A 19,752-nucleotide genomic window follows, 5' to 3' on the forward strand; every position below is an offset into this window, starting at 1 on the left:
GCACACACACCACCACCAGAACAACAGCAGCCCACACATCTCGTGGCATTTGACATTTCATGCTGAGCATACCTGTGCAGCTTCAGGCAGCCTCGCTTTAAGCGATAACTCCAGCCTGGAAACATAGCTCGGCTGTCCAACAAGGGTGAGAGTCTCAGAGGCAATCACGGGAGGTGAACAGCACTGCAGATATTTTTAAATCATGGGTGTGAAACCAGTTTTATGTCAGCCTCAGCTTGTCTGCATTTCTCACTTTGTGCTCAGGCAAATGAGCGTGCAGAGATACCGTGGCCCGTTTCACAGAACTGTGGAGTGCTCCCAAGGTGAGAGGTTTGGATGGATTTCTGCCTTTTGCAGTCCAGACAAGAGTTACTGTGTCCTAAATTCTCCAGCTAGCTGAACTTTGCGAGGTGGGGACTGCTGTGTTACTGAATTGAAAATCCAGCAGGAAAATCTGTGGGTTTTCTCAGGGAATGAGCGTAGCAGCTTCACATTAAGATTGTGCTACATGGGGAATCGCTCCTCAGGAATTAGTACTGAAAATGCCAACCTAATTTTAGTCTGAAACAAACAGTGATCAAAGGTGTCCTTGGAGTGTGTGCATTTACTGATAGACTTCTGGTTAACTTCATGTGGAAGTGTTCCAAGGAGCCTGTGCTGGAGAACGCAGGCCTTTACCCTGCTGGGTGATCTGCCTTCAAAATGTCCTGCAGAGGAGCTCGCACCCCAACAGGCAGAACACCCTGCATTAAGACAGACCCTGCGGTACGGTGAAAGGACACGGATCTCGTGTGTCCTCGCTTTCCAGCAAAACTATAAATAAATGACCCGTGGAAAGAGTTTGATGGGGTTTTCTGCTGGTAGGCTTTTTCTCGGTGTTATGGTGAGCTGAGAAAAGCTTCCCACTCAAAGCAAGAGAGCACGAAAGAGAAGGAAGAGGCAAACACAGAGAGAATATTACAATAAATTGTAATATGGAGCGTAACATTACATAGAAAGTAGAAAGGAAGGGGAGATACTGTTCCTGAAACAAATCCAAGTGGTAGGTCTTCATTTTCCTGCACATCTCATGTTTTCTGAGGCCTTTGAGAACAATGCCCAGGTTCCCTCCAGGAAGAGCACGGCTGCTGCTCCGCACGAGGCCTTTAGGCAGGCACGTAAGTCATGAAATCTGGTGGGGAGATGGGCAAAGCGTGCCGAGGGCTGTCGGCCGCCTATCAAAATACCCCGGGGCTAAAGATAGGAAGTGCCACCGAGCTGATGAAGCACAGCACATGCAGCACCACGCATAAAGGGCCAGTGATGTTAAAGCACAAAACCTCTCACGTGGGGCGAGGGCGGCGATCTTGCGGACGCTCACATAACTCGGCCGCGGCGTCAGCACGGCTCGCCTCAGGTTTGCGGATGTGCCTTAATTAGAAACCTCGCTCCGGAAAGGCAGCTGCCGCGGGTTAACGGGAAATCACCCCAAAATCACCAGGGCTGTCTCACGGGATTTTAAATCATTAACATTTTCATTAAGAAGAAACATAAATCATTTTAAATCATGAGGGAGAGCAGCAGCGAGGCAGGGCCACCCCCCTGCACAGCAGCGGGGACGCCACAGCCATCGAGGAGGAGCGGATGCTGACGGCATCCATGCTTCCACAAGCTATAAAAAGGCATTTTTACTTCCTTCTGCGCCGCTCCAGGCGTGCCGGGAGGGACCCACCAAGCTATAATTACGCCGTTACATGTCGGAGCGCTCTTGTCAATGGCAAACCTGAGGAATGCCGAGGCCGGGGCCGGAGCGCTGGGACTTGTCACCGATACCTTGTAAGTCCATTCGGCATCGCCACAGGGAGCGTTTCCCACAGACTTGCTGATGGAAAAAAGCAGTCCCAGTGGAATTTGGCACGGGACGGGCGCCACAAGGGTTCCCCCGTGCTAACAGAGAGGTTTAACCCGCGCCCGATAAGCTGCATGAAACCATTTTGTCCTCATGAAAGACATTTAAGGGAAAAGGCACTGCACTCTTCCAGCTGCCCTCTAGGAAGCAACCACCAAAGCCTAAAAAAAAAAAAACAAACGCATTTTAGCCCCACATTTCCGAGAGCCTCCCTTAGGAAATGCAGTTCCTGTAGGATTTAGTACGGGGCAGTGGCTCAGTCCTTTAAGCACTGACGTCCGGGACACTTCCCCGGTAAATCCTCCAGCACAGGGCAAGGTGGGCTTTGTTTGTTTGTTTGCTTTATTTTTGTCTTTTTTTTTATTGGTTGGTTGTTTTATTTCCTTTTTTTCCCCACCATCTTTACAGCCCCACACAGTGAGCACACCACGACCTTGTGCCAGCAGGCTGTCATTGAAAAACCCCCCAAGGCCAAGCAGCCTGTGCACGGGGGACAACAAAACTGCCCTGCATTCTGGTTTCCAAAAATTTCGGTGATACCTCGGGCACCCAGCGGGATGGGAACTCCCCACACCACCACCCCCAGGCCCGGCGGCCGCAGGGGCAGTGGGGCTGGGGCCGCATGGCCAGAAACCTTCGGGGAGCCTGAAACCAAAACCGGTGGTGGGACAGGCGGCCCGGCAGCCTCAGCACTATGTGAACTTTGGGAACAGCTGTGGCTATAGGATTTCCATACATCCCTTCGTGCGCTGGCTCCGCTGACAAAAGGCCAGGACAGAGCGGATGAAATGGGGCAGCCGCTGCTTGGCAGCTCCCCGGCTCCGGCCCTGCTGCGAGCAGGCCGTGGGCCACCCCTCTGCCCCGGGGGGACCCCAAAACCCCTCGATTGAAAGATAAACTGGGCAGAAAGTGGGTTTTGTGCTGCTTCCCAGCCACCAGCCCAGCACACGGGGGCGGCCGGGGGGAATGGGGTTGGTTTGGCCTGGTGGCAGCCCCCAACTCCTGCCTCAGAGCTGGGGGGCGCAGAGGGGGCCCTGTCCCCGTTGTCACACCTGTAAGGACAAGGGGCTGTGGGGGGACAGCTGTAACCCTAATAAATGGCACCCCAACAGCAGCCCCCACGGGGCTAACTGGGCCGGCAGCACTGGTACCAGTGACCATGGCCCAGTGCCACCAGTATCGGTGCCCACATTCCAGCCCCCCCAGCCTGGTTTTTCTGGGCTCTTGTCCCTGGAGCTGAATTTCCCCCGTCAGACCCCAAAGCCACCACGGCATCACCTTTCCCGAGGAGGGGGACCGCAGCCAGGCTCTGGGGGACCTGTGGGGACAGCCAGGGCCTGGCCCCCAGCTGCAGGCCGCACCCAAGGGTGCTGAGCACCACCGGGGCCACCGAGCCCCCCACCCCAACCTGCTCCCAAGGGACGGGGCCGGCAGCAGCCCCACAGCCAGACCCCACCGCCCCCATCCCCGTGCACCCCAATCCCCCCCATCCCCGGGGGGCCGTGGCACTGCTCCTGCCCGAGCCCCCATGGGGTCACGCTGTCGCCCTCGGGCCCTGGATGCCAGCGCGTTGGCTGCAAAGGGGGGGGCTGACTAAAATTATCCCCCATCCGCATGCCCCGCGAGCTGGGATGAAACTGACACCCCGCAGGCACGTCAGCGGGGGCACGTGGCGTGTCCCCACGGCCTGCTCGCGTCCCTCTCGTGCCCAGGGGAGCCTCGGGTGGCCCCGGCAATGGGGTCAGTGGGTCCCCCCCCTGCCCCAAGCCCTTGGGGTTTGGGCTCAGTCCTGGCCAAACGTGGCCGGATTCGGACCCCGCTGCCCCTGCGCCACGGTGCTCGGAGCCAGAGGGATGCCCGGCACCCGCTCGGAGGAGGATTTGGCCGGTGATTCCCCCAGATCAAATTCAGCCTCGTCTTGGCTCCCTCTGTGCAGAGCGTGGGCAGCCGGATCCCCCTCGATGGTCCTGGCAGAAACCCAGCCCCGGCCCCCGCAGCCCCTCGGGACCTCGCTCCCCCGACCCCATTAGGGAGGATCCTGGGAAAAAGGGCAGGGACTCCCCCCAAACTCCCCTGACCTTCCCCACTCCGTGGGACCCTCCCTAATTCACAGACACCCCCTCCCCACCCCCTCAAACCCCCCTAGAGCATGGGCCAGGGTACAGAAATCTTTATTTGGCTAAAAGGGGGCAGAGGGTGCTGCCTGGTGCCCAGGTTCAAAAGCTGAGGGAGCTGCAAGCAGCCCGGGGCCTGCCTCCCCCCAAAGGAGCAGTGACGAGTGGGGACAGCATCTGGGAAAAAGCCACTTCTGGGATGTTTTTCCCTTCGGGCACTGCAGTCCCTGGGACGTCACACCAGATGCTGCCGGGAGCAAAGGAACAGGCGAGAAGGCCACGTGGAGCCGGGAACCTTCCCGGCAACTCGGGGGCCTGCGCAGGCCAGCCCAGGCCACGGAGGTCTTGGGAAAAGGCACAAGAAAAGGGGGGAAGAGCCCGACCCAAGCAGAGGTCGGCCAATTCCCCCCCGCGCTTGGACAAAGCACGAGGCTCCAGGCGCTGAGGACAGAGCCAGAGACCCCAGGGAGGAAGAGCGAGCACCAGCGGCTGGGGGTTGCGAAGGACGAGCTGCTGGGAGAGCTCTGATGCCACCCCAAAAAGACCCCAGGAGCCAGGGGACAATGCCACAGCTCCCGAGGGACCGACGGGAGGACGGGGACAAGGACGAGCTCGGTGCCGGAGGGGAGCGCAGCCCCACAAAGGCCCCGTGAGGAGCTCACCGCCTCCACAGGCCGATCTGGTGCCCAGCACCCAGGAAAGCAAAGCAGAGAGGCAACAGCAGCCTCTGGAGGCACGGAGAGAAGGAGCCCCAAAGGGTTTGGGGCTCCGAGAAGACAAAGGCCGGACCCCAGGGAGTCCCAGGGGTCCCAGAGGAGAGCAGTGGTCCCCAGCTCCAGTGGCAGCACAGGGAGCACCCAGCTCAAGCACGGGGAGCATGCAGACAGCAAGCAAAGCGAGAGCCGCAGACAGAAAGCCAAAAGCCAGGCGAGCACAAGCTGGGATCCTCGAGCCCCTCAGGGCAGAGGTCTCCCGGGACATGCAAGCTGCCTGCGTGCCAGCCCTGGGCCCAGCAGTTTGTCAGAGCCCGCTCGGGATCCCTTTGCTGTGGTCCCACAAGTCCCCCATCGCTGCCCGACGTCTGAGCGTGGACAGACCCAGGTTGAGGCAGCCGGGGGGAAAAAGGGGGAAAAAAATTGAAGCTAAGAGACATCAGGGACAGCCACCGAAGGCTCTCGCTGGATCGGCCCCTTGGGCAAGCAAGGGGCAGAGCCACCGAGGCTCCTTCAGCGCTGCCTCCTGCGCGGAGGGATGCCAAACCCCCCGGGGGCAGCCAGGCTGAGCTCGCCGGACCCGTGCTCCTCCGGGAGCCTCGCTCCTACGCTATAAAAGCTGCTGCAATCTCCTCCTGCTCTGGGCAAACAAGCAAAAGCTCGACTGGGGGGGGGCAGCGGCCCTCCCCGCGGGCCCTGGGGGCTCCCCTCGACCCGCCGGGGTGGGCTAGCGGATGCTGCCGTCCCCCTCGCCGCTCTGCAGCTTCTCACGCTCGATGGACCACACCAGCTCCTGCACGAACTTCATCTCGGAGGCCACCTGCTTGGCCAGCGCCTCGTAGTGGTTCTCCAGCTTTCGGTAGCGCCTCTTGAGGCCGTTGGCCGCCTGCAGCACGCTCTTGGTCTCCTCTTGCGTCTGCTTCTTCAGCGCCTCCGTCTTCTGCAGCTCCTGGCGGATCTGGCGGAGGTCCTGGCTGATGCTCTCGTTCTCCTCCTTGTACCACGACTCCTTCTCCTCGTAGATGGACAGCAGAGCCTCGATGTCCTCCTGGTAGGACTTCTTGTTCCTCTCCAGCTCTCGGAGGCTCTCCTCGGCCGCAGCCACCTCCTCCATGACCTTGGAGAAGCGCTCGAAGTTGATGTACGTGTTGTTGGGCGGCATGCTGGAGTGCGACTTGATGGTGTACTCCTTCAGGCGCGTCGTCTTCAGCCGGCGGCGCTCGGGCTTCTTGCCGTTGTCCTCATTGCGGACGTTCCTCCTCTTGATCACCTGGGGAGAGGGACAGCCACGGCGTGGGGCACGGCCAGGACAGCAGGAACGGGACCTCCTGCCTCTTCCTCCACACCCACCAGCGCTGCAGCAGAGCCAAACCGGCCCCGGCAGGGCTGGAGGAGCCGCCGAGAGCTGCGGGCACACAGACCTCCACCCCCTGACCTCCTGCAAGTCGGACACCCAGAAGGCACCACTAACTTCAGACCTTAATCCAAAACCTCCACCCCCTGACCTCCGGGAAGCTTGACACCCAAAAGACACCGGTAACTTCCTACCTTGATCCAGGGGTGCTCCAGGCTTTGAGCTATCGTCATCCGCTTCCTGCAACGACAGCAAAGCTGCGATCAGAGGAACTGCCCCAACGCGTGGTTGAGCCCTTGGTTCACCACTTCTTATGGGCCCAATTCCCTCCTAAGCTGCTGCAGCCACCGGGTGCTCCCAGAGACACCACGATTCTGGCAAAATCCACCCCACGCTGACACGGGGAAGACACTGTGAATCCTACAACCAGCAGACAACAAAGAGCAAAGGGGGAGGAATGGGGGAATAAATGGGATTTTAAACCAGCTCAGCAGCACAGCCAGAGGTGGCGTCAGGCAGCGCGGCAGGCTCAGAGAGAAACCCTAACGTGGAGGGGAGGAGGGCAGGTGTGGGGCTGCCTGCACCCGGGGACCATCCCCTCCCCTGGTTAATCCCCGTCTGCTCCCGGCCGCTCACTTGGGGTCCTTGACCAGCAGGCGTCGGATGAAGTCCTTGGCCAGCTCGCTGGTGTTGCTGAAGTACTCCTCGTCGAAGTCGTAGTTGACGGCCGATATGTTGGTCAAGGTCTCTTGCTTCGTCTCCCCCAGGAAGGGCGAGGCCCCGCTCAACCTGCGGCGAGAGCGGCTGGTCGCACCCCAAGGCAGGAGACAGAGCACGGGGCAGGGACACCGCGGTCCCGATCCCTGCCCTTGCGGCACCCCGATACTCACAGGATGTACGTGATGACACCGATGCTCCTGGAAAAGAGAGGAAACGAGGTCAAAGCCCCGCAGGTCCCTTCCCTATGCACCGAGTGGGCCTCGTCCTGCCCTGCCCCGGCTCCTCTCCGAGCAGCGCACGGGGCTGGCAGCGGGGCTGGCACGCGGCACCCGCCTGCAGAGCACTCACCACATGTCCGCCTCCAGCCCCAGGGGTTCGTAGTTCACAATTTCCGGAGCTTTGGAAGGAAAGAAGGGAGGGAAGAGATTTATTCTGGGGAGAAAATATTCCATCTGTCCCCGTCGAGGCATTCATCCCCCGCCCGGCCACTTCCTCCAGAGCTTTTGGGGAGACACGTGGGGTGCGCAGCTCGGCCCCCAAATCTTAGGGTGCCCGAGGATGGCAGGACTGAGGAATCTGGCTGCTCTGCCCACCCCGGGGCCGCAGCTCGGACACTGAGCTCATCGCTGCTTAAAGGCACGAGAGGAAAAATCTTGGAGATGGTGGGAGAGGGAAGGAGCAGGGATGTTGCTGCATGCTTGGCTGGGGACCCCCCCCCAAAACCAACGCCTGCCCGGCCTCACCCACAAACTCCGGGGTCCCGAAGATGTTCTTGAACTCGTTCCCAGCTTCGATCTTGTGGGCGATCCCGAAGTCGATGAGTTTGATGCGAGGGTTTGGCACGTTCTTGTCCAGCAGCATGATGTTCTCCGGCTGCAGAGGGAGAGGAGCAGCATTTACAGCCCCCCCCCAGACACGGGACACGAGGTCCTCACACGGGCCAGGCCTCACCTTCAAGTCGAAGTGGGCGATGCGCTTGGAGTGCAGGTAGTGCACCCCGTCCAGGATCTGCTTGAGGAACTGGGTGGCCTCCTCCTCCGTCAGGGACTCCTTCTCGGCCAGGAAGTCGAAGAGCTCGCCCCCCGAGACCAGCTCCAGGATCAGCACCACGTCCGTTTTGTTCTCAAAGATGTCGTGCAGCGTGATGATGTTGGGGTGCTGGATCTCCCGCAGGATGTCCACCTCCCTCTCGATCTCCTCCCGGCTCACGCCGCGCCGGCTGGACGAGAGCCGCCGCTTCTTGATGAACTTGGCCGCGTACTCCAGGCCCGTTTTCCTCTCCCGACACTTCCGCACGATGGCAAACTGGCCGCTGGGGGAGGCGGGGAGGGGGCAAGGTGAGGACAGGACACCCCGCGCCGTGCCCACTGGTGCAGGAGGATGCGCAGCTCCCCCAGGCTTCTCTGGAACCGGGGTCCTCCCGTGAGGATCTGACACAACCCACCCGCTCCCTGCACTCCTCCTCCAGCTGTAGGACGGGACTGGGGGCGCTGAAATCCCTACGGCAGAGCCAGGAGGAGAAAAAAACCCACCCCGGGGCAGGCGTGAGCCAAGCGGCTCAGCTGGAGCCGGCGTTCCAAGCAGCCCCCGCGGAGCGGCGCTGCGTGGGACGCAGGAAGGAAATTCCTCCCGAGGACACGGCGGCTGCCACCTCGTCCCCAGCTGTAGATGCCACCGCGAGCCGCTCAGCCCCCGGCCGGGCCATAATCGTGGCCTCCACCCCTGCTCCCCGGCACACGGCCACTCCCGAGCTCGGTGCTCACCGCTCGGGAGGCTGAAATCTGCCCACGGGGATGGGGACGCTGCTGGCACCCGTCCCTCACGGCACCCCCGGGCCCCCGCAGCCCCACAGAGGCCAGGAGGGGGGCACAGCCCCGCGGCCCCACGCTGCTCAGCCCGGCCCCGCTCACCCGAGAGGCCCTATAAGGCCCTATAAGGCCCGGAGCGGGGCCGGCACGGCACGGCCCAGTGCGTGTGGGGAGAGGCAATGGGGAAGTGCTGCCACCGCAGAGAGCTGTGGTGTGAGAGCTCGTCGTGATGTAAAGCTTATCGTGACATAAGAGCTCGTCGTGATAAAAGAGCTCAGTGACGTAAGAGCTCGTTGTGATGTACGAGCTCACCGAAATAAGAGTTCATCGTGATGTAAGAGCTCACCCTAAGAGCTCGCTCTGATGCAGGAGCTCATCGTGACATAAGAGCTCACTCTGATATAAGCATTCATCGTGACATAAGCACTCGTCACGACATACGAGCTCGTCACGACATACGAGCTCACTCTGATGTCAGAGCTCATCATGACATAAGAGCTCGTCGTGACGTAAGAGCTGCTCACGACTACGATCTCGCTCTGACGTCAGAGCTCATCGTGACGCGGGGGCTTGTCGTGACATACCGAGGAGCCCCCTGACAGAAGAGCTCGTCGCGACAGAAGAGCTCATCCTCAGGGCTCACCCTGTAGGCGCTCCCCATGACGTCACCACCCCCCATGACACCACCACTCCCCATGACGTCACCACTCCCCATAACGTAAGCACTCCCCATGACGTCACCACCCCCATGACGTCACCGCTCCCCATGACGCCAGCCCTCCCCGTGCCCCCCCACCCCCCACCCCCCCCGTACCTGCCGAGCTCCCCGCCCATCTCGTAGAACTCCTCCACGTTCTCCTGCCGGAAGCCGGACATGGCCGCGGGGCCGCCGCTCCCCGGCCGTGCCGAGGGCTCCGCTCAGCGCCTGGAGCGCGGACCCGGGGCCGCGATCGTCCCGCGGGCCCGGAGCCTCCCCCGGTGCCCTCCCCCCCTCTCCGGGTCCCGGCGCTCCCCTCCCCTCCCCCGCCCCTCAGCGCCTCCCGGCCCGGCCCCGCCCCGCCCGGCCCCACCTGGGCCGCCGCATTCCAGCACAGCGCAGGCCCCGCCCCCCCGCGCCTCCCATTGGCTGCCGCACCTCGCCAGGCCACGCCCCCCTCCGGGCGATGACGTCACCGCGGGGCCAACACCGCCCGGCCGCGGGTTCGAGACCCGCCCCCGGCCCCCTCCCGGCGCGGCGGCGAAATGCAGCCCCCGGGCCCCCCCCCCAGCCGCATTTTCCCCCCCTTCTCCCCGTTATTCCTCCCCTCCCGGAGGCCGGCAGCAGGCGGGCAGGGGGCCAGAGCCCGCTGCTACCGGGAGAAACGGCCGCAGGCATCCCCCCCCCCCCCGAGGGAAGCAAGCAGGAGCCCCCGCGCCTCTTCAATCACCATATCAAATTTATTATTTCCAGTGGCACTAATACATTGGTTGATGGTTCATGATGACAAGCACACTGCACGAGATCTCCTTGCCTTCTAGTTTCTGCCCAACCAGAAATCCCTGGACACCCCCTCCCTGAAAACCCACTGCAGGCCATTAGCAGGAGCCAGCCCCCTCCTCCCCCCTGGCCGCCCCCGGTTCGCGTTCAGTTGGGCACCGTCCCCCCCCTTAAAGAAATAAGAGCTCAGCACATCCCTGCTCCCCCGCCTCCAGCCGCTCCTCTACACCCTCCGAAAATAAAGCAGAGATGCTCCTCCTCACCCCCCGAGTCAAATAAATATGGAATCAGGCAACTCTAGTTGCATCAAGTGGAAATGTTTTAGTTACAATGGCACCGAGTGGGGCCCCAGATGAGTCATGTGCAACACAGAAACCTATAAGGCTGAATATCAATGCTTTTTTGTTGAAAGTCTCAAATCGCTATGAAACTGATTAAGTACAATGCAAAGAGATGGTCACTGCAGTCTACCATTTGCCTGCTGCACTGGTGGTGTTACGCTAGTTAGTTTTGTTTTGTTTTCTTTTTCTCCGAGTCCAACAGCAGTGACAGTGATGCTGGGGCAGCTGGGTGGCTTTTACAACTTGTCCAGGAAGTTGTCCAGTGCGGGGATGCCCTCCTTCAGCCCTTTGCGTTTGCGGGTCTCGGCCACCACCTGGGAGGGACGGCTGGCGCTGTCGAAGGGGTCCCCGGGCAGGATCTGCCAGTGGTCGAACACGCACTGGGGGAAGGCCTGGCCACCGGTGTTGGACCTCAGGTCAGCCGTAAAACCTGGAGGGGAGAGCAGAGATGGAGAGATGAGAGGTGGTTCCCTGCAGCTTCACATCATCACCTCTCCCACAGGGCAGATGTGGTGCACGTGGTGTCCAACAGCACCAATTTGTCCCACTCCTCAGCTACAGTGACCTTCCAGCTGCCCCTTGTCCCCTTTAGGAGTGCTGCTGGTGACCCACAACCTCCAACAGGACCCTAAAGGGGCACCCAAGCCTCCAAGGGGTCACCCAAGCCTCCAAGGATGGTAGCTTGCCCACCTGGCAGCCTACATCCCAACCTCCAGGTCAGGAGCAGCTGGACACCAAGGTTCTCCTACCAGAGCAGGATTTAGGATTTACCCGCCTGTGGCTGTCAGCGCGTGCACCCCCCTTGCTACGCTCCCAGAGTCCCCCCACTCACCAAAGGACTCGTTGACAGGCAGGTAGGCCTTGACCACAAACATGGGGGTGCCGGCCACCTGGGACTCCTCGAAGACGTGGCCACGTTTCCTGTTCAGCACACCGTAGATGCCGCCAACCACCTGCTCTGGGCACTGCAAGAGAGGGGTCAGGACTGTAAATACCCACCTGAATTTGCCACACGCGGGCCCTTTGGAGCTTCTGGGCCGAGCTTTCTCCTTACCTGGATTTCCACAAGGTAGATGGGCTCCATGAGCCTGGGCTGGGCAGTAAGCACGCAGGCGTAGAGGCATCTCCTGGCAGTGGGGATGATCTGCCCGCCTCCACGGTGGATGGCATCGGCGTGCAGGGTCACATCGTGCACATCGAAGCGAACACCACGCATGTTCTCCTCACACAGGACCCCCTGGGAAAGGGAAGCAGGCTGTCACGCAGCTCTGGGGGCAGAAGGCAGCCCATACTGGCATTATCTGCTCCCTCAGCTTACTGGTATCTACTGGTGTCTCAGCTTACTGGTGTTCCTTGGGAGTGGGTCCTACAGCAGCAAGCACCAAGAAGCTACTCCGCATTTTATCTTCCTTACCAAAGAATCAGCTATTCCTACCTCCAATTCATCAGTACAACTTCTCAGAGCACTGAAGCCTTTTACTAGCTTCTTTGTGTGTTATCTCCAAAGCTCACCTCAGCACCAGCTTTTCAGGACTCAGCACACCGCCGCCCTGGAGCGGTCGGCCCCAGAAGCTGAGCGCCAGAAGCACGGCCCCTACCTCCTTTGTCGCCCACTGGAAGCCGGCCACCACACTGTCCTTGATCTCGTTCAGGTACTGCACTCCCTTGGTGATGTCGGTCAGGATGTTGGGGCCAGTGCCATCGGGACCGAAGCACCAGATCTTCCTGGCTTCGGTGACGTCCCACTCGTACTTCTCGGCCAGGTAGCGAGCTCGCTGTTTCAACTCCTGGCGAGCAGAGACCTCGCCCTTGTCAATGTCTTCAGCCAATCCGTCGGGGAAGGGCCGGGCCTTCATGTACAGCCTGTTGTGTTTGTTGGGGGACTTGGAAAGGCACATCACATTGGATTCCTCGCTGACTGTCTCACGGTAAGACACAACAGGATCAGATTTCTGTGGCGACAAACAGCACAGCAGAGAACAGCAGTGAGACACCGACCCAACTGCAGCTCACACCAGCGCTAAGGCAGAGCAGTGCTAGCACCAAACTCTGACTGCTTGGACTTCAAGAGGAGCCCCCACTGGCTGCAAGTTGGTGTAGATGCACTTACAGCAGGGACAACACCCAACCCACGCTGTTTTACAGGCAGTGTAACAAAATGCAGTGTTAAGCAGCCAGCAGTAAATCAGATCAGGAGTGGTGTGAGCCTCACGCTCTGCTCCATCCACCATAGCTGGAATGCTTGAACTGCCACTGCAGTAACTGGCACCCCAGGGATTTGCTCCCCGGTGGCAGGAGCTGCAGAGACAGGCAGCTGCATCTGTGTTGTCAGTTAGGAGCCTCCAAGCTGCAGAGTCATTCTGCCCTAGCAGCCCCTCAGCCCACCAGGCTGCGTGCAGCAGCTGTACCTTTATAGGAATGCAGGCGTGGTCCTCCTCCAGATCCTTCAGGCAGATTTCCAAGTGCAGCTCCCCTGCTCCAGCAATGATGTGCTCTCCAGACTCCTCAATGATGCACTGCAAAGAGCATGAATGCAGCAGGTGAGTGACTGCAACGCAAGGAAAGCTCCTGCACACACAACGCTAACATTTAGCAAAAGTCAGAGACCATCGGGGCGAGTTTTGGGAACTCTTTCCACTGGTCTGAGTATGACTCACTCAGCACCAGCCCAAAGGTGAAGTGCTCCGTTCCTCCCCACTCTGGTGGGGCTGGGATCAGCACCCAGCTCAGGGCATTTCCCTGCCAGTGTGCCCAGTGCAACCACAAAGGCCAAAAACAACACAACCTCAGCCAGAAGCCTACTGAGAGGCACGACCAGGAGTTCTGCACCTCAAACTCTGACATTCACCTGCACCATAGGGTCAGACTTGGCGAGACGCTTCAGTCCTTCCACTAGCTTGGGCAGGTCGGCAGGGTTCTTGGCTTCAACAGCCACGCGCACGACAGGGCTGACGCTGAACTTCATGACTCTCATGTTGTGAGCGTGCTCGAAGGTGGTAATGGTTCCAGTCTTCACAAGGAACTGGTCGACACCAACCAGACCAACAATGTTTCCGCAAGGCACGTCCTCGATGGGTTCGACGTAGCGGCCCATCATGAGAATGGTCCTGAAGAAAGAGAAGGCTGTTTCACCTGGGTTTGAAGGACCAAGTCCCACAAGGCAGCATCCCAGAGCTGTGCTAGCAGACTTGAAATCAGCAGCCAAGCCTTTCTCATGGCCTCAGACATAAGAACCGGCCCCAAAACAGTTCTAGAACCGGCCCCAAAACAGTTCTAGTTCTAGAACCACAAACCTGAACCACAGTTGTGATTGTACTCGGCCAGGACTGACCTTTGGATTGGCTTTAGGTACAGATCCTCCTTCTTGCCAGGTGTGTAGTTGGGCCCCATGATCCTGACTTTCAAGCCAGTTGAGACGAGACCAGAGAAAACACGTCCAAAAGCGTAGAAACGTCCCTTGTCGGAGGTTGGCACCATTTTAGAGATGTACATCATCAGGGGGCCTTTGGGGTCACAGTTCTTAATACCTGGGAAGAGGAGAGAATCAATTTAATTCAGTGACATTTCCAGCAGTCAGCATAACCACCCACAGGCCCCTAATCAGACTGTACCCAACAGTGCCCCCGCCTGTTCCCTGCTATCCAGTTGGCGAGCACTACCAGTGAGAGATCAGACTGCCAAGAGATCTTTTACCATAGATCTTTTAAACAAATACAGGCTCAGCCTGAGCCTTTGGCATACACCCTGGCTTCTCTCCAGTTACTTACCTAGCTCAGCCCTCCCGAGTAAAGTGCTAGCTCGTAAGCCTGTTTGATCCGTGCTAGAAGAGCTACGGGGTCAAGAATTAGAGGAGCTACTAAGCTGGGGACACAGAACAAGACAGTCCCAGGCATGTCAGACCACAGAGCAGTTACGTGGAGAGATCCCTCACGGACAAGAAGGGCTCATCGTACCTATGGCAGCCTCATCATCGGGGGGTCCCTCATAGAGCAGCTCGCAGCGGTACTTCTGGGCCGTGACAGGAGAAGGCAGGTGGATGGTGATCATCTGCAGCAGGGCATCTCCAGCAGGCAGCCACCGCCTCATCACGGCCTGCGGCAGAGATTAGAGGAGTAAGACTCAAGCAGATTGTTCCAAGCAGAGCAGTTAACCTTCCCCTCCTCACTCCCCTCTAAGCTGTCAGCACCTTGCAACCCAAACAGGATTTGTAGCTGCTGAGTAAGTTCATACAGCTGGATCAGCCCAACTTCTGACCTCTCCTCATGGAGGATTCAGACCAGTTTCAGACCAACCTCACCTTCAGCAGGGGCTTGCCCTCCTTGTCCTTATCTTCACTGTCAAGCTTGATGTCCAGTTTCTCAATCAGTTTAGCTGCCTCCTCTTTCTTGAAGCTCATGATTGCATCGAAAACCTAAAACAGCAGCAACATTCGTGAATGCCTCTAAGGACCCACTCTGAAGCAGCAGCACAAACTCCACACACCCTACAGAACCTGAGTTCTGACCATCCACCCCATTAAATCCATACAGACATAGGCACATACTTGTCTCCCCCTTATCTGCTACCAGCTTCCCTGCCTGCTAGTAACGAGCTAGGCTTGTGTCAGATACTCAAATTTCTTCAATCAAACATGTCAGGTCAAAGTGAAGAAATTTTCCATCATCACGCACTGCAGCAGAACCAGGAGCTGAAGGCACCAGCAAGGGCTGAGCACTAAGAAACACACCTTGAAGATGGGGTCAAGGATGAGCTGGCAGAACGTCCTGGGCAGTTTCTTTCCATCAGGGCCGGTAGCAGACTTGCTGAACTTGCCAGTGGCAGGATCAAAATACCTGGAGAAAGAATTATGCCAGACAGCCATCAATGCCCAGTCCAGGCACAGAGCTGTGGCTTTTTCTGCTTAGCTCAGGTCAGAGAAAAGAGTTGCTGAGTAAGAACTCTACTTTCCCAATCACACTCAGGCTTTCAGAGCTGGCCAAAATGTATTCACTCACATTGCCAGCTCACCATCCCCTCCCCATTTATCTGGCTTTCCTGTCCTGTAAAGATTTAATGGGAGACAGATCTCTGAACCAGAGCTAGCACGAGGACCAAGTCACTGAGACAGGGCTATGAACAGGCACAACCACATCCTCCCCTCCTCACTGATCTTCTGCGCCCGCAGGTTACAGGCACGCAGCTGGCCTGGAAATCGAAGTCAGCCCCAACTGCTCACCTATCTCCCCACAGCTTCTTCATCATGTCTTCTACTTTCTTGGCACGCTCAGATGGATTCAGCTGGGCGTCACCCTTGGCAGCAAACTTTGCAACATACATTTCAGCAAATTGTTTCAAAGTGAAAGCCCAGCCGTGCAGACCAGAACCAAAGCCAACTGTACCAAGCACTGGATCGATCTGAAAAGCAACAAACAGTTGGGTTACTGAGGAACAACAACAGCTGTTACAGACAGGGAATGTCCCAGCAGCCAGCCTCAAACACACTCAGTATGGCTCCAGCAAGCAGAGTTGGAAGATGGAACTACAGAGCCCTTGAGCATTTTTGTGACTGCCACCATCTGCCTGGGGCACAGACTGGCACACGTGCCCCATTTTAGCTTTGTAACACAGAACTGGATCGGTTCTTCCCAGTTCAGTTGACTATTCTTCACTTCAAGCAGCTCAGCATCTGCTTAACTTGCATGCAAGTAAGACTCTTGTCCTTAGCAGGGGTTTATAAGCAGCGTGTAACACCTGTAATGTGCACACAAGTGCTCAGCAGGAACAAAGCACACAGGTTTTCTCAGTTCCCTCAGCCAGAAATCCTGCTCATTGCTTGGGAGTCCAGCAGGGAGCACAGGACAGAGGTACAAACTCCAACTACCCTGCAATCTCAGGAGACAACTGGTGCTGAGCAGGAGCCAGACATCTTGCATCACCTGATGCCATGGAGTCCTACAGAGGGAAGATACTTCCCTGGATTTACGATATTCATTTCCTCAAGGCTTGTACTAACAGAAGATTCTGAAGGAAAGCAAGCAAAAGATCCCCAGATCCCCAGACCAGTGAAGCCTGGGTAGCAGGGGTACATTCATTATTCCAGTCTCATTTCTCCCTTTGGTAGAGCAGAGGACTGCTGAAAGGCCACAACTGATTACTTTTGCTCAAGTGATTTAATTTGCAGGCAGTGTTCACAGCCACTCACTTACCATGATATTTCCCATGGGACCGCTTTCTCCTTCCCCATACGTGGAGATGATGACATTGACATTTTCAACGATGCGCTGGAAGGTCTGGTACAGCTCTTCTGGCTCCAGCTGCAGCTCCAGCAGCGCTCGGTCCATCTTGTTCATCATCAGGACAGGCTTGATCCTCTCAGCAATGGCCTGACGCAGCACAGTCTCTGTCTGCACGCACACGCCTGTCAAACACATGGAAATTAGCTCTCTTATTTTCAAACTCGACCAAAATACACTGCAGTTACACACGGCTACAGGAAACCTTACCAGAGACACAGTCGACAACAACCAGGGCACCGTCAGTGACACGAAGAGCAGCAGTGACCTCTGAAGAGAAATCCACGTGCCCAGGAGAGTCAATCAGGTTGATCAAAAAACCAGAACCATCCTTGCTCTGCTTGATGAAGGCCAAATCATTTTCAGAGAGCTCATAAAATAGAGAAATAGCTCTGAAATAAAAGAAAAACTCGAAGTTTCTAACCATGCATTACCACTCCCCAGTGCTTAGAACCAAACATGCAATTAGGAGCTGCCTTTCATCCTGCAAAGAAGCTGCACTTGGGCTTCAGGATTTATTCAATCATGTTCCTGGGAGGCCAACATGGAAGATACTCAGAAGCTAAAAACTGTGCTTCCTATGCTTTCCTGAAATCATAACCCCTTCTGGCGATTGGAAATGCCAAAAGAGCACTTTCAGACAAGTATTTCTGCTTCTTCTACTATGTCTAATCCCTTCCCATCCCCTTTCAGACTCCTCAGCCACTCATGGTGACACAGCCTGGTCTGCAGGCAGAGACACTCCTAAGAACAGTGGCAGCTCACCAGACAGCCTCCATACCACAGGGCTCCTGTGAACACCAATCCCAATGCTTGCTCTTTCATTTAAGCAATTCTCACGAGAACGAGGTAAGCTCCTGAATGGCATGACCAGAGAATGTCTGACTTCTTTGAGCTCAAGAAAAAAACAGCCTAGCATTCAAAGCACCTCCAAGGTCAGAATGCGCAGTAGAAGCATTAAAGCGCCTGAAGAAGGACAACTCACGTTGATTTGATGGTGATGCACCGTTCCTGCTCATCCTTTCTTGTGTCAGTGAAACGAGTCTCCCCCGCGCGGGCAGAGGCGATGATACCAGCTTTGCATACCAGGGAGTCAGTCAGGGTTGATTTGCCATGATCAACGTGGGCGATCACGGACATGTTCCTGATGTTGGCCTTTTTGTCCATGATGGCCCGTATCTGGTCTACTGTGAAGTTCACCTTGAAGAAAGAGAGAAAGGAGAAACACGCCGTGTATAAAAAAAAGCAGGCTTTATTTTTTCTAGCAAGGCCAACCGACAACGCCGATACCTGGCACTGCCAAGTTTACTCCTGCTGACATCAATTCTGCCTGCGCAGCCAGCGCTACGAGCCGCCCCGCAGGAGGAACACCAAGGGCACTGCAGACACCAGCGCTGCGAACAGCGAGGCCCAGGCTGGCGCTGCAGGCACCCAGCAGCCGCCGACACCCCGAGCACACCCTACAAACCCCGCTACCCCTCCTGGAGGCAAAACGTGCTGAAAAACCTTAACCTCGGTGAACACAAACCCTGCATAAAAGGCTTTCTGGCAGCTGACAGCCCGCCAGGCTGCTCCCTCCGGGCCCGCAGCGTTACATAACGCCCGGTGGCCTCCCGGCCCCGTTCCGCTGCCACATCACCGCCGCTCCCCCCGCCAGGCCAGGCTCTGCACAACCCGGCACCAGCACGGGAGGGCCCCCAAGGGGCTGCCACAGCCACCCCCTCCCCCTCCTTGTCCCCCTCTTCCCCTCCCCCATCCCCAGTCACCCCCCTCCCCCCCCCCCCCGGCTCCAGCCCCACCCCTCAGCACAGGCCCTGCCCGCAGCGCCAGGCCCCTGCCCCGCCGCCGGCCCTCCCGGGGCAGCGATCCCCGGTCCCGCAAGAGCCTCGAGGTCCCCTCCGGCCCCCCCGAGCGGCGGCGGGGCGCGGGGGCTCACCATGATGGCGGATGGCGGCGGATTCTGCGAGGCGGGGGGGGGGAGCGGTAATGGCGGCAGCGGCGGCCCTGTCTCGGTGGCGAGCGCAGAGCGGGCGGAAGAGAGCGCTGACGTCAACCGCCCCCCTTTTATACGGCGGCGCCGGCCGGGGGGCGGAGCCTGCGCGCTGCGTGCCCACTGCGCATGCGCAGCCGCGCCTGTCTCGCTCCCGGCTGCCCGCGACTCTATGGGCGGGAAGGGTCCAGCCCCGGCCATGAGGAGGCCACGCCCCTTTTCAGCTCACGCCACGCCTCTTTTATTATAGGCCACGCCTACCAGCCCCGGCCTGTCAGTGGCGCTTTGCGCATGCCCCCATCGGTTCGGGGGGGCGGGGAGGCCTGCAGCGCCCCCTGCCGCCGGGCGGGGCCCTGCGCTGGGTCCGAGGGGCTGAGGGAGGGGAACGCGGTCACAGAACGCCAGGATCAGTAAATAATAATAATAATAATAATAAAAAGGCCTCCAAACCAAAATCATCTGGTGCTACCCTACCACCAGTGTCACCCACTGAGCCGTGTCCCCAAGCACCACGTCCAGCCCCTCCTCGAACACCCCCAGGGATGGGGACCCCAGCACCTCCCTGGGTGCCTCGTCCCAATGCCCTGACAGCAATGTCGCCTCATTTCCAACCTAAACCTCCCCTGGCACAACTCGATGCCATTCTCTCTAGTCCTGTCACTGTTATCTGTGAGCAGAGGCCGACCCCCAGCCCCCCACACCTTCCTTCCAGGCAGTTGCAGAGAGCAATGAGGTCTCCCCTGAGCCTCCTCCAGCCCACACCACCCTAGCCCCTCAGCCGCTCCTCACAGGACTCGTGACCCAGGCCCTCCCCCAGCCTCGTAGCCCTTCTCTGGACACTTTCCAGGGCCTTGATGTCCTTCTGGTAGTGAGGGTCACAAAACCGAACCCAGCACTCAAGGTGTGGCCTCACCAGAGCCGAGCACAGGGGCTGGTCACCTCCCTGCTCCCACTGGCTGCACCATTCCCAATCCCTGCCCCAAAAAGGGCCGGGGCAGGGACTGTGTGGTGTGGGGAATGACCCTGCGTGTGTTTGCAGGAGGAGTCCTTCGAGCCCAGCACAGGAAGGCTGCCC

At 58.4% G+C, this 19,752-nt stretch overlaps 2 protein-coding genes across 2 annotated transcripts; both read right to left on the reverse strand.

The window, feature by feature from the left end:
• Positions 1-4,043: 4,043 nt before the first annotated feature.
• DAPK3 (death associated protein kinase 3) lies at positions 4,044-9,599 on the reverse strand. The gene is made up of 8 exons (XM_084302496.1): positions 9,412-9,599; positions 7,741-8,101; positions 7,533-7,662; positions 7,138-7,186; positions 6,960-6,986; positions 6,706-6,858; positions 6,264-6,309; positions 4,044-5,985 (listed from the first exon to the last, which is right to left on the reverse strand). The coding sequence occupies exons 1-8, from the start codon at positions 9,471-9,473 to the stop codon at positions 5,443-5,445; spliced, it is 1,371 nt and encodes a 456-aa protein (XP_084158622.1). The 5' UTR covers positions 9,474-9,599; the 3' UTR covers positions 4,044-5,442.
• A 741-nt stretch (positions 9,600-10,340) lies between these two features.
• Positions 10,341-18,713, reverse strand: EEF2 (eukaryotic translation elongation factor 2). The gene is made up of 15 exons (XM_084302580.1): positions 18,624-18,713; positions 17,673-17,887; positions 16,898-17,079; positions 16,601-16,812; positions 15,631-15,809; positions 15,142-15,247; positions 14,713-14,826; positions 14,369-14,507; positions 13,747-13,942; positions 13,264-13,522; positions 12,824-12,931; positions 12,014-12,367; positions 11,470-11,652; positions 11,248-11,380; positions 10,341-10,845 (listed from the first exon to the last, which is right to left on the reverse strand). The coding sequence occupies exons 1-15, from the start codon at positions 18,624-18,626 to the stop codon at positions 10,652-10,654; spliced, it is 2,577 nt and encodes an 858-aa protein (XP_084158706.1). The 5' UTR covers positions 18,627-18,713; the 3' UTR covers positions 10,341-10,651.
• Positions 18,714-19,752: the final 1,039 nt, after the last annotated feature.

This window comes from Netta rufina, assembly GCF_964035555.1.
Source record: "Netta rufina genome assembly, chromosome: 28".
Classification (NCBI taxonomy): Eukaryota; Metazoa; Chordata; class Aves; order Anseriformes; family Anatidae; genus Netta; species Netta rufina.